Source organism: Ranitomeya imitator, chromosome 2 (genome assembly GCF_032444005.1).
Source record: "Ranitomeya imitator isolate aRanImi1 chromosome 2, aRanImi1.pri, whole genome shotgun sequence".
Taxonomy (NCBI): domain Eukaryota; kingdom Metazoa; phylum Chordata; class Amphibia; order Anura; family Dendrobatidae; genus Ranitomeya; species Ranitomeya imitator.
In genome coordinates, this window is record NC_091283.1 from 584,170,017 (window position 1) to 584,185,330 (window position 15,314).

General features: G+C 42.0%; 1 protein-coding gene across 2 annotated transcripts in view; it reads right to left on the reverse strand.

The window, feature by feature from the left end:
* Positions 1 to 15,314, reverse strand: part of LOC138665089 (BPI fold-containing family B member 4-like) — a 171,776-nt gene that overhangs the window by 32,296 nt on the left and 124,166 nt on the right. For both annotated transcript variants that reach the window (XM_069752262.1, XM_069752263.1), the window contains exons 9-11: positions 14,453 to 14,638; positions 2,886 to 2,939; positions 2,384 to 2,554 (exon numbers count right to left, since the gene is read on the reverse strand). In XM_069752262.1, coding sequence (XP_069608363.1) covers positions 2,384 to 2,554; positions 2,886 to 2,939; positions 14,453 to 14,638 — 411 coding nt within the window. The remainder of the gene's footprint in view (positions 1 to 2,383; positions 2,555 to 2,885; positions 2,940 to 14,452; positions 14,639 to 15,314) is intronic.

The following is a 15,314-nucleotide window of genomic DNA, read 5'->3' on the forward strand; positions in this document are numbered from 1 at the left end:
GTAAAATAGCTGCTAGGAAACCACTGCTAAGGACAGACAACAAGCAGAAGAGACTTGTTTGGGCTAAAGAACACAAGGAATGGACATTAGACCAGTGGAAATCTGTGCTTTGGTCTGATGAGTCCAAATTTGAGATCTTTGGTTCCAACGACCGTGTCTTTGTTCGATGCAGAAAAGTTGAACGGATGGACTCTATATGCCTGGTTCCCAGCTTGAAGCATGGAGGAGGTGTGATGGTGTGGGGGTGCTTTGCTTGTGACACTGTTGGGGATTTATTCAAAATTGAAGGCATTCTGAACCAGCATGGATACCACAGCATCTTGCAGCGGCATGCTATTCCATCCGGTTTGCGTTTAGTTAGACCATCATTTATTTTTCAACAGGACAATGACCTCAAACACACCTCCAGGCTGTGTAAGGGCTATTTGACGAAGAAGGAGAGTGATGGGGTGCTACGCCAGATGACCTGGCCTCCACAGTCACCAGACCTGAATCCAATCGAGATGGTTTGGGTGAGCAGGACCGCAGAGTGAAGGCAAAAGGGCCAACAAGTGCTAAGCATCTCTGGAAACTCCTTCAAGACTGTTGGAAGACCATTCCCGGTGACTACCTCTTGAAGCTCATCAAGAAAATGGCAAAAGTGTGCAAAGCAGTAATCAAAGCAAAAGGTGGCTACTTTGAAGAACCTAGAATATAAGACATATTTTCAGTTGTTTCACACTTTTTTGTTAAGTATATAATTCCACATGTGTTAATTCATAGTTTTGATGCCTTCAGTGTGAATGTACAATTTTCATAGTCATGAAAATACAGAAAAATCTTTGAATGAGAAGGTGTGTTCAAACTTTTGGTCTGTACTGTATGGTCATTAAGCGCATGTATGGTCATGACATCACGATGCGCACTATGACCTTGTATGGGCAGAAACATTCCGGGCCTCACAGTCAGAAGTCCTGGCCCAGTGAGAAGAGGCTCAGGGATTCAGTGTGAGCAGTGGTTATAAGAAGATGTGACATGGACCAAACGAATGATAGTGAGGAGCAAGGGGGCCATAGAGGTGAGCGGTGATGTGAGTATAAGTATTTTATTTTTTTACCTATTGATGGCTTTTTATTGCTCAGTAAAATGGCAGCCAGCAGCAACCTTTGTGAACCTGTGTGCCAAAGAGTTACAAAAAACCTCCACATTTTGAAGCATGTGAATATTGTAGTATTCGAGTAGAATCGAATTCCATTTGAACACATTCATCTCATCATTCCCTTGAGATCTTCCATGGGCATCACATTGTATTATGTAGCCACTGTGTCACTTGAATGCATGTTTTTCACAGTCTCTACACTGAGATCTTACAACATAATTTCTCAGAATCATTTAAGTTTCCCGCAATCCCACCAATCAAACATTTATGGCACAAAGCAGAGTAAAGTATGTGTGTCTTATAGCAGATCTTTTGTTTAAAGATATATTCTCATACAATCTATTGGCATGCAGAGACTGGGTTTTCGTAGGGTGTTTGCATGGTGGTAGTGTACTACGCAGTTCTTCAAAACAATTTGCAACTTGTCATTATTTTGATGCAAGCAAAACTCCTAAACATCTTATAAGACTAAGGCCTCCTTCACATGTCCATATAAAACCGGCAACAGAAAAAACAGTAACGGTGTCATTATTGTGCCATCAGTGTTTTTCCAGTGTCGCTAAAACTTTAAACACATACAGTACAGTGATGGAACAAGGATGCACACAGATGCTGTACGTATTTTACACAGACCCATAGACTTATATTGGCCCTTGTCATTTGTGCTGCTGGTAAAAACAGACTTTTGAGAAGCCCAAAAGGTTATAATGGGTACGTGTGGTATGCATCCGTGAAAAAAACAGATACCCCGTGTACCAGAAACACGGACATGTGAAGGGGGCCAAAGGCTATGTGCACATGTTGAGTATTTGCATCAGATTTTTCTGCAAAAAAAAGCAGCATTTTGTCTTGAAAAACGCTCCATAAAATACTTGTGTTTTTACTTGCTATTTTATGGGATTTTACTATCTTTTTTTCCATTCACATGAATCTGCAAATTCACTGATGGTACAGATCCGTAAGAAAAAAAGAAGCAGTATGTATATGAGATTTCAGAAAATACTGGTACTGTAAAGTGCCGTGTTTTTTTACCTTTGAAAATTCATGGAAAAAAATTCAGCATATGAACAAGGCCTTATTCTTCACCTGTACGTCCCACCGGTGAAAAGTACAGGTGGAGTACATGATTGTTCTTTTTTTTCACCAGTGCGCAAGTAAAAACTGCAATAAATACTTCTTAGCCACCTGAGAACCTAGTCAAAGAATTCAATTTTACAACAAGATGCAAAGCTAAGTGTTACTTACAACTCCGAGGACACACACTGAGGTTTTTGTGGAATCTCCATTGCAGACCAGGATTTCTGTTTTAACAAGTAATGTCACAACAGCATTTTTATCTTGCAGTTTAACAACTGGAGGACCAGGAACAGTAATCCTCAATAATAATGGCCTTTCTTCTCTATACATAGAAGACACCTATATTAGATAGACAAAGATGTACAAATGCACATCATGTGCTATTAGACAAATGTTTCCTAGACCTACAAAAGCAATAAATCAACAAAGAAGCCTGAAGACCTAATTTCCTTTTAATTTATGTAACTTGTATTACTGTAAGTATAACTAAATGCAATGACTAATTAGATACCCATAAGGAAACATTACAATGTTCCCAATGCCTTAAACCCCAGACAAATATTTAGAATCCTACCTATAGGGTTCACTTTCTAGCTCTGACCCCTTAAGCATAATGTATTATAATATATAGTATAATATTATATATTGTATATTATAAGTTTCTTTTTACCTTTGGAATTATTCCACCGAGAACAGTTGTAGTAAGTGGTGGAATCCCTGGTATCTGTGTGTGACAATAAGTTAATTAGTGCTAAGTAAAAATATCTTTATAAGCTATTTGAATAAATATAAAACAAACATTTCCACATGATTTCAGATATACTATGTATAGATGTAGATGTTATTTAAGTTTGTGTAATTTTTCTGATTGATTGACGGTTCATACAAGAGACATCATTGAGCCCTGGTCCTAACTGTGTTCTCTCCGATGCTACAAGCAGTGGCAGCTTTGGCTGTGCAGCCATATCTTTTTAAGTTGGGCAAACCTGTCAAAATGTCCAAGAGGAAGACGATTCAGAAAAAGCCATCATTGTTTTTCCACAACCATCATTTTTATCATTTTTTTTGGTCACTTCCTGAGTGCCATTTGCACATCGGTTGTTTTTATTTTGAGCATTTTACCATTATTTTGGGGGGTCTTCTTAACTGGTATTTTATATTTATTTGTTAAACTCCAATAAGAAACCATTAACTGCTTTTGTGGCAAAAACTATAGTGAAACACTCATAAAGATGCCTTCTGAGCACAAGACACCAGAAGAATGGACTGCTCGCTTCTTTTAATCACTTGGCGCCTTTGGAAACCGAATGTAGGTAAAAGATGTTGAAAAGACCAAACACATGAACAGCAAGTCATTGTTATATGAAAATGCATATGTTCATTCTTACTTTTAAGCTTTTTCAGGAAGTTTTTGGAGCTGAATCTTCCTGAAAAGCGTGCATTATAGCAATCCAACCAGTTTCTAATGGAAAGAGCTTGTAAAGACTACACTTGTACATTCACCACTGCTAGACTACAGTAGTGTCAGTTCTACAGACAACAAACAGTAAAGAATCAAATAAAAATCCCCCCTTTGTTCAGAACAGACAGGATATTTAACAACTTGGTAAAATTGTAAAGTTGTTCGTTTTTGCAAGAACTTGGCAAATTTAACGATAAACGAACATCAGAATAACCCTTCCAGTATTCTGTGTATCCAGGTAGCCAGAGAATTTTCCTTTCTGCAATGCTTCAAGTGTATTACGTACAGTATTTAGTTGATCAGATTTTTTCTTCTGTGACATAAACACAATACATTGCCAAATACTTCTCTTATGACATGTGAGAACACAGGCAAATAAAAAATGTAAATGTAGTTTAGAAGAAATGTATATGATAATTCCTAGATTTTTTTTTTTACCTGAGACAAACGGAAAAGATTTAAATAGAAAATATAGTACATTGTAAAAGTTTTAGGCAGGTGTGGGAAAAATAAAATAATTCTTTAAAAGTCAATTAATAAAATGTTGTTATGACTATATACTATAAGTACACTCACATGGGTTATGTACAAACCAGGGAAGATGATGAATCTGCAAACCACCAGTACCTCTTCACGCTAGGCAATTCCTAACCTGTCTCTGATTTGTCCCTACCTGACCACGGAGATTGGCACCCTAAGGTTACGGAATGGCACAGAACGTTGGCTGACCCTAAACTATACACAGTGTGTACTCCAAAAAACTGAAAGTAGTGCAGACAAGCAGAGGGTGACACGTGGGGCTAAGGATGTGTTCACACAGCCACACACAAAAGATGGAACAAAAAAATGAGAACCAAACAACAAATGGAATATGTGGAAAACCTTCCAGACTGTAAAAGAAAAAGAAAGGGAAGGGTACTGGGTATGAAGACACTTAAGCAAACTATAGGAAAAGCAACAAAGATTACTCAGGTAAGATAATCACTAGTTGAGGAATTGGATCTCCAAACACCATCAAACTTGGAATGTAGCCAGCAAAGACTGCAATTTCATGGTGAGTATAAATATTTCCTCTCAATATGTAATAGGAAAAAACAAACAAGGAAGTGAAAACAACTGCATAGAAGAAACACAGCAAAGGCAATACAAGAGTATTATCAGCAGTTGAACAGAGACAACACAAAGAGGGAAACCGACCACAAGCCAGAGGTCACCAGATCGAACCATGGAGTGGAGCCATGACAAATGAAATATTAATTAACAAAAGAGAAATCTATATTAACTTAATATTTGTTGCCTTCACAACAGCTTTAGAGCATCAATCGTAAATACACTTGCACACAGTGCAACACTGGTGGGTATGGACCCACTGTGCCACGGGTTTGGCTTGCCGTGGAGAGTCATGACTGAATAACTACTGGGTATTCACTAGATCCTCTGATGGTGAAGATAGGTTTGTCCACCATTAGTCACCAGTTACCATTCCAGGGCAGTCCCTGGGTCAGCAGCAGTCGACCGGAGGGTCAGAGAGATGGGTACGAGGTACAGGTGGATGAAGGCAAAGACACAGTCAGAAAACCTGAGGTTAGGACAGGCAGTACATGTTCAATGTAGTAGCAGAAGTCAAGAGCAGAGAGATCAGGATAAGCAGTAAACAAGCCTGATCAATAGCAGGAGAGACAGAACAAACAAGAACTAAATATAAGCTACTGGGAATCTAAGTTCAGGCAAGGAGTGGAGGATGGACCTGCCTGATATATCACCTGTTATGAGGTGATAGGCCAGTGAACCAGATATCTATAGCTGGGTGAAGACTCACAGCTGGAAATCTTGCACAAGGCAGCTCGGGGTGATGGTAGGATAGTGTGTGGAGAAGAGAGAAACGCATGGTGAATAGAGCGGCACTTAGAAGGAGTGCGAGTCGCTGGCCTTACCCAGGGTTTTTGAAGGAACTCAACAAGGAGATTGTTCAAAACAGCTCAGAGAATAAACCACAGATCTTTTTTGGATGCAGGTTTGCACAAATATTTCTGTCTCTCTCTCTATATGTAATAAGGCTCATCTGATGAGGTGGATCCACTAAGCCTCTAGTCCGGATGGGCACTCGGACTCTGGGTGTTGTTGCAGCTTGTAGAACTATAAGGGCTTAGATAGACATCAATCGCAGAAGCAGTAGGACAGATCAAGTTGAATCTAGCAGGGATGAACGGAACTTAAAGCATAATAACTGCAGATGGTAGAGCACACCAAACATAGGACTCTGGAATCTAATTCTAAGACACAGATGTGTGTTTTAGTAGGCTTTAAACAGGATTAAGGTGTTGATGTCACTAAGCCACTCCAGGCAGCCTGCAAAACCTGACGTGGAGCAAAACAGAGGGCAGAGGACTGAGGTGTAGGAAGCAGAGCCGAGAATATCTGGGACATGTATTTAACAATATAGTCCGAAACAGACTTGATGATGTAGAGATTAGGGCTCTGTGTGGGTCATATCACTTTCAGAGCTCCTTGTTCTTCTTTATGCTGAAGTTCCTAAAGCCCTTTAATACATTTTTTGGGTCATTTTCATGCTGCAGAATAAAATGGAGTAAATCAGACACCCCCCTGACAATATTACATGATGTATCTGTCCATATTTTTCAGCATTGGGAACATAAAGAAATGGGCAACTGTTATGATGAGGTAATTCAGTACCACAATGGACATAGAAGTCAGAGCACATACAGTGACCTGACAATAACCCAAAAACATAGAACGAGCTCCGAGACGTGGGAACTCTGCTGACCGCAATCCCTAATCCTCTCCAACCACACTAGAGGCAGCCGTGGATTGCGCCTAACGCTCCCTATGCAACTGGGCACAGCCTGAGAAACTAGCTAGCCTGAAGATAAAAAATAAGCCAACCTTGCCTCAGAGAAATACCCCAAAGGAAAAGGCAGCCCCCACATATAATGACTGTGAGTTAAGATGAAAAGACAAACGTAGAGATGAAATAGATTTAGCAAAGTGAGGCCCGACATTCTGAACAGAGCGAGGATAGGAAAGATAACTTTGCGGTCAACACAAAACCCTACAAACAACCACGCAAAGGGGGCAAAAAGACCCTCCGTACCGAACTAACGGCACGGAGGTACACCCTCTGCATCCCAGAGTTTCCAGCAAGCAAGAAAAAACAAATAAGCAAGCTGGACAGAAAAAACAGCAAACAAAATAACAAAAGCGGAACTTAGCTATGCAGAGCAGCAGGCCACAGGAACGATCCAGGAGGAAACAGGTCCAATACTAGAACATTGACTGGAGGCCAGGATCAAAGCACTAGGTAGAGTTAAATAGAGCAGCACCTAACGACTTCACCACATCACCTGAGGAAGGAAACTCAGAAGCCGCAGTACCACTCTCCTCCACCAACGGAAGCTCATAGAGAGAATCAGCCGAAATACCACTTGTGACCACAGGAGGGAGCTCTGCCACAGAATTCACAACAGTACCCCTCCCTTGAGGAGGGGTCACCGAACCCTCACCAGAGCCCCCAGGACGACCAGGATGAGCCATATGAAAGGCACGAACAAGATCGGGAGCATGAACATCAGAGGCAAAGACCCAGGAATTATCTTCCTGAGCATAACCCTTCCACTTAACCAGATACTGGAGTTTCCGTCTTGAAGCACGAGAATCCAAAATCTTCTCCACAATATACTCCAACTCCCCCTCCACCAAAACCGGGGCAGGAGGATCAACAGATGGAACCATAGGTGCCACGTATCTCCGCAACAATGACCTATGGAATACGTTATGAATGGAAAAAGAATCTGGAAGGGTCAGACGAAAAGACACAGGATTAAGTACCTCAGAAATCCTATACAGACCAATGAAACGAGGTTTAAACTTAGGAGAGGAAACCTTCATAGGAATATGACGAGATGACAACCAAACCAAATCCCCAACACGAAGTCGGGGACCCACACAGCGTCTGCGATTAGCGAAACGTTGAGCCTTCTCCTGGGACAAGGTCAAATTGTCCACTACATGAGTCCAAATCTGCTGCAACCTGTCCACCACAGTATCCACACCAGGACAGTCCGAAGACTCAACCTGCCCTGAAGAGAAACGAGGATGGAACCCAGAGTTGCAGAAAAACGGCGAAACCAAGGTAGCCGAGCTGGCCCGATTATTAAGGGCGAACTCAGCCAAAGGCAAAAAGGACACCCAGTCATCCTGATCAGCAGAAACAAAGCATCTCAGATATGTTTCCAAGGTCTGATTGGTTCGTTCGGTCTGGCCATTAGTCTGAGGATGGAAAGCCGAGGAAAAAGACAAGTCAATGCCCATCCTAGCACAAAAGGCTCACCAAAACCTCGAAACAAACTGGGAACCTCTGTCAGAAACGATATTCTCTGGAATGCCATGTAAATGAACCACATGCTGGAAGAACAATGGCACCAAATCAGAGGAGGAAGGTAATTTAGACAAGGGTACCAAATGGACCATCTTAGAGAAGCGATCACAAACCACCCAAATGACTGACATTTTTTGAGAAACGGGAAGATCTGAAATAAAATCCATAGAGATATGTGTCCAAGGCCTCTTCGGGACCGGCAAGGGCAAAAGCAACCCACTGGCACGAGAACAGCAGGGCTTAACCCGAGCACAAATCCCACAGGACTGCACAAAAGAACGCACATCCCGCGACAGAGATGGCCACCAAACGGATCTAGCCACTAACTCTCTGGTACCAAAGATTCCAGGATGACCAGCCAACACCGAACAATGAACCTCAGAGATAACTTTATTCGTCCACCTATAAGGGACAAACAGTTTCTCCGCTGGGCAACGATCAGGTTTATTAGCCTGAAATTTTTGCAGCACCCGCCGCAAATCAGGGGAGATGGCAGACACAATTACTCCCTCTTTGAGAATACCCGCCGGCTCAGATAAACCCGGAGAGTCGGGCACAAAACTCCTAGACAGGGCATCCGCCTTCACATTTTTAGAGCCCGGAAGGTACGAAATCACAAAGTCAAAACGGGCAAAAAACAGCGACCAACGAGCCTGTCTAGGATTCAACCGCTTGGCAGACTCGAGATAAGTCAACTTCTTATGATCAGTCAAGACCACCACGCGATGCTTAGCTCCTTCAAGCCAATGACGCCACTCCTCGAATGCCCACTTCATGGCCAGCAACTCTCGATTGCCAACATCATAATTTCGCTCAGCAGGCGAAAACTTCCTGGAAAAGAAGGCGCATGGTTTCATCACCGAGCAATCAGAACTTCTCTGCGACAAAACAGCCCCTGCTCCAATCTCAGAAGCATCAACCTCGACCTGAAATGGAAGCGAAACATCTGGTTGACAAAACACAGGGGCAGAAGAAAAACGACGCTTCAACTCTTGAAAAGCTTCCACAGCAGCAGAAGACCAATTGACCACATCAGCACCCTTCTTGGTCAAATCGGTGAATGGTTTAGCAATACTAGAAAAATTGCAGATGAAGCGACGATAAAAATTAGCAAAGCCCAGGAACTTTTGCAGACTTTTCAGAGATGTCGGCTGAGTCCAATCATGGATGGCTTGGACCTTAACAGAGTCCATCTCGATAGTAGAAGGGGAAAAAATGAACCCCAAAAATGAAACCTTCTGAACACCAAAGAGACACTTTGATCCCTTCACAAACAAAGAATTAGCACGCAGGACCTGAAACACCGTTCTGACCTGCTTCACATGAGACTCCCAATCATCCGAGAAGATCAAAATATCATCCAAGTATACAATCAGGAATTTATCCAGGTACTCTCGGAAGATGTCATGCATAAAGTACTGAAACACTGATGGAGCATTGGCAAGTCCGAATGACATTACTAGATACTCAATATGGCTCTCGGGCGTATTAAATGCAGTTTTCCATTCATAGCCTCGCTTAATACGCACAAGATTATACGCACCAGGAAGATCTATCTTGGTGAACCAACTAGCCCCCTTAATCTGAGCAAACAAATCAGATAACAACGGCAAGGGGTACTGAAATTTAACCGTGATCTTATTTAGAAGGCGGTAATCTATACAAGGTCTCAGCGAACCATCCCTCTTGGCCACAAAAAAAAACCCTGCTCCTAATGGCGACGATGACGGGCGAATATGCCCCTTTTCCAAGGACTCCTTCACATAACTCCGCATAGCGGCGTGCTCAGGCACAGATAAATTAAACAGTCGACCTTTTGGGAATTTACTACCAGGAATCAAATTGATAGCAAAATCACAATCCCTATGCGGAGGTAGGGTATCGGACTTGGGCTCATCAAATACATCCCGGTAATCAGACAAGAACTCTGGAACCTCAGAAGGGGTGGATGACGAAATAGACAGAAATGGGACATCACCATGTACCCCATGACAACCCCAGCTGGACACAGACATGGATTTCCAATTTAATACTGGATTATGGACTTGTAGCCATGGCAACCCCAACACGACCACATCATGCAGATTATGCAACACCAGAAAGCGAATAACCTCCTGATGTGCAGGAGCCATGCACATGGTCAGCTGGGTCCAGTACTGAGGCTTATTCTTGGCCAAAGGCGTAGCATCAATTCCTCTCAATGGAATAGGACACTGCAAGGGCTCCAAGAAAAACCCACAACGCCTATTATACTCCAAGTCCATCAAATTCAGGGCAGCGCCTGAATCCACAAATGCCATGACAGAATAAGATGACAAAGAGCAGATCAAGGTAACGGACAAAAGAAATTTTGACTGTACCGTACCAATGGTGGCAGACCTAGCGAACCGCTTAGTGCGCTTAGGACAATCAGAGATAGCATGAGTGGAATCACCACAGTAGAAACACAGCCCATTCTGATGTCTATGTTCTTGCCGTTCAACTCTGGTCAAAGTCCTATCGCACTGCATAGGCTCAGGTTTATGCTCAGATAATACCGCCAAATGGTGCACAGATTTACGCTCACGCAAGCGTCGACCGATCTGAATGGCCAAAGACATAGACTCATTCAGACCAGCAGGCATAGGAAATCCCACCATGACATCCTTAAGGGCTTCAGAGAGACCCTTTCTGAAAATAGCTGCGAGCGCACCTTCATTCCATTGAGTGAGTACGGACCACTTTCTAAATTTCTGACAATATACCTCTATCTCATCCTGAGCCTGACACAGAGCCAGCAAATTTTTCTCTGCCTGATCCACTGAATTAGGTTCATCGTACAGCAATCCGAGCGCCAGGAAAAACGCATCGATATTACTTAATGCAGGATCTCCTGGCGCAAGAGAAAATGCCCAGTCCTGAGGGTCGCCACGTAAAAAAGAAATAATGATCCTAACTTGTTGAACTGGGTCACCAGAGGAGCGAGGTTTCAAAGCCAGAAATAGTTTACAATTATTTTTGAAACTCAGAAATTTAGTTCTATCTCCAAAAAACAAATCAGGAATAGGAATTCTTGGTTCTAACATAGAATTCTGAACCACAAAGTCTTGAATATTTTGTACTCTTGCCGTGAGCTGATCCACACATGAAGACAGACCTTTAATGTCCATCGCTACACCTGTGTCCTGAACCACCCAAATGTCTAGGGGCAAAAAAAGGCAAAACACAGTGCAGAGAAAAAAATAATGGTCTCAGAACTTCTTTTTTCCCTCTATTGAGAATCATTAGTACTCTTGGCCTCCAGTACTGTTATGATGAGGTAATTCAGTACCACAATGGACATAGAAGTCAGAGCACATACAGTGACCTGACAATAACCCAAAAACATAGAACGAGCTCTGAGACGTGGGAACTCTGCTGACCGCAATCCCTAATCCTCTCCAACCACACTAGAGGCAGCCGTGGATTGCGCCTAACGCTCCCTATGCAACTGGGCACAGCCTGAGAAACTAGCTAGCCTGAAGATAGAAAATAAGCCTACCTTGCCTCAGAGAAATACCCCAAAGGAAAAGGCAGCCCCCACATATAATGACTGTGAGTTAAGATGAAAAGACAAACGTAGAGATGAAATAGATTTAGCAAAGTGAGGCCCGACTTTCTGAACAGAGCGAGGATAGGAAAGATAACTTTGCGGTCAACACAAAACCCTACAAACAACCACACAAAGGGGGTCAAAAAGACCCTCCGTACCGAACTAACGGCACGGAGGTACACCCTCTGCGTCCCAGAGCTTCCAGCAAGCAAGAAAAAACAAATAAGCAAGCTGGACAGAAAAAACAGCAAACAAAATAACAAAAGCGGAACTTAGCTATGCAGAGCAGCAGGCCACAGGAACGATCCAGGAGGAAACAGGTCCAATACTAGAACATTGACTGGAGGCCAGGATCAAAGCACTAGGTGGAGTTAAATAGAGCAGCACCTAACGACTTCACCACATCACCTGAGGAAGGAAACTCAGAAGCCGCAGTACCACTCTGCTCCACCAACGGAAGCTCATAGAGAGAATCAGCCGAAGTACCACTTGTGACCACAGGAGGGAGCTCTGCCACAGAATTCACAACAGGCAACATTGAGTATTCTTAGTGCAGCAAGTGAAAAACACATCATAGTTGCTGCCATTGGAAATTGGAACATATCTAGCAGTGCCTGTAGCGCAGAACTGACTGCAACTAATTGCATCCAGCTACATCTACTTTTTGGGGATATCTAGTCAAAAGTGGTATTCGTAGAAGAAATTTGGCCCAAAACCATACCTTGAACATGGAAGGCAAGAAGACAATTTTTTACTGATATTCTGGAGTGTGGTACACTAATGAGAGTTTGCAGGCAACTGTGAAGCATGATGGAGGTTCCTTTCAAGTTTGGGGATGCAATTCAGGAAATTAAGTTTACAATTTGGGTTAGGATTAATGGTGTCCTCAATGCTGAGAAATAATGGCAGATACTTATCTACGAAGAAATACCATCCGTGAGGAGGTGAGGTACCTGATTGGCTACAAATGTTTTCTGCAGCAGGAGCATGATCCCAAACATACAGTCAATGTCATTAATAACTGTGTTTAAAGCAAAGAAGAACAAGGATTCCTGGTCTTAGCAACATCACCAATCTTTCCAAGATTACATGAAAGACAGGGTATGTACAAGCCTACATCCACAGAAGACTTGTAGTTAGTTCTCCAACAACTTCATTGATGGGTTACATCTCTATGTATTTAACCATATTATTATGTGTTTCAAGAATCTGTGTTACTTTTCAGGGTGAAACATTTCCTATAGACACTCATTTTTCTCATATTTGCATTCTGTTATCTGGCTATGTATGGCAGTAGGACTGAGTCCACCATTTTATAATGTTTATGTATCACATGGATGCGTGATTATTCTGTTAAACAAGACAGATACTGGCAATTTAAGAAATATGTGGTACACACCAATGTGTTAGAGATTATAGTAGGATTAATATCCCCTTTATATTAAATAAGCTAGTACTAACCTCTCTCACATTGGTTTGTGCTTTCTAGCATACCTCGTGAGATTATGTTTGAGAATTTGAGAATTTGAATTGGGAAAAGCATAGCATACTCCCATTTTTACTCACCTTGGGAGATAATTATTTAACATAAAAGGGATTATTCTTTTGTGTGGCCCCTGCTTCTGTCTGAAGTTCTCTTGTTTTTATAAATATTGATATAATTAATTATCTAATAAAGATTAAATATCTTTACTACTGATGTAGGATTTACATATTATAGTTAGGAGAGCCATTTATTATTTGGTCATTAATTGGAATTGAACTTTCTTTCTGTGTTCATTCACAAATTGTGCGCAAGTATACCTAGAAATATTGATTTGATTTAGATTTCTCTTTTGTTCACTTATTTTGTATTTTGGTAAACTATTAGCATTTCTATTTTTAAAAGCATTCCTATTATGCAGAAGTTTTTCAACACCTTCCTAAAACTTTTGCAAAGTATTGTATATCACAAATAATGAGCAAATATTCTGCTTTTCATTTGCAACCTAATTTTAAAGATTTACCTTTCTTTCGGATTATAAGATGCACTTTTTCCCCAAAAAATTTGGTAGTAAAATGGGGGTGTTTCTTATAATACAAATGAAGCTTACCAGTTGGGGTGGAGCGGGGTCACAGGAGGCAGGGTCGCTGTTGCAGAAGGTCGGCAGCGACAGAAGTAAGACAATGCTACGAGTCCGGGGCTGAGAGGAGGGGGTGTCGGTGCAAAACTGTGGGCCAGGGGCTTTCATAAAATGTTGACTGCGAGTGGAATTTCCACACTTCCCATTGATTTCTCTGCTGTGAGCTTCAGGAACATGGCTGCTGGAAATGGTGCATGTGTAGATTGAGATCTCAGCTCCCAAGATCTCAATCTGTGTATGCGTTCCTTCAGCGGCCATTTTCCCAAAGCCCAACACAGGGAAATCAATTGGAAGTGCCGGGGCTCCACTCACCGCCAACATTTTATGAAAGCCCAGGGCCCACAGGCTGGAACCGCTAGATTAACCACTCAGCCCAGCTCCCCCTGGTAAGCTACCATAAAATCAAACTACAAGTTGCACAACCATTTCATTTTAAAAAATCTTTTCCTATGTTTCGCTCCAAAATTTGGGGTGCATCTTATGGTCTGGTGCGTCTTATAGTCCACAAAATACGATACATCAGTGGATAACTGCTATTATCAAGACTGGATTTCTGCTGATGGTGCCTGAAATGCAGAGCAGTGATGTGCAGTCATACAACACTACATACTTTTAATACTCTTTAATAGTAATTACAATAAAACTAAAGCTCTACTTTATCATTGCAAATTCGAAATGCACTTACATCTCCATTTGATATTTCAATGTCCATCAGGCCCTCCTTTTGCAGTGCAGTTAAAACAGATCCAAGGAAATTGGTAGAGAGACCGAGTTGGGATTCAGATGCTTCCTTCATTGGCGGCATATATATTTGCTGATTGTGGCCAAGAGGATAATCAATAAGGCCACCACCCAGCTGACTTACCACTGTCTGTGGCAAAGTAAAGATGCATTATAAGAACATCACTATAGTCCACTTTTTGAAGATTAATGAGGTAGTCCACCACTTTTAAATTGATGACCTATCCGATAGGTCATCAATGTCTGATTAGCAGGGGTCCACACTCAACACCCCCGCCATCAGCTGGAAGTACTTACTTGCAGAGCTGGTCATCTTTGTGGTGGCTGGGTCTTTGTACTGCACATCTGGCTCATATTCAAATCAATAGAAGGTGGATGTGAGTAACAAGCCCAGGCCACTACAAGTAGATGGCCAGCTCCGCAGGTAAGTACTTCCATCTAGTGTCTGCTGCTGCCCACATCTGACCGGCGGGGCTGCTGGGTGTTGGACCACGGCAGATCAGACATTGATGAACTATCCTGAGGATAAACCATCAACGTAAAAGTAGTGGACAACCTCTTTAAACATCACCTGACAACAGATTTCACAATAAAAAATACTTATATTATTAAATAGATATCATAGACCTGATGAGGTTGGTGTACTCGCTTTGAATGTACATATCAGAATACCTGTATACTGTAAAAATGCTAATACAAATATCAGTATTATACAGCCATTCTGGTATTATTTTCAAAGTAAGTACATTCGTCAAGTCTAATAACGTATGCAATTTGCAGTTTGAAATCTGGTGACAGATCTTATT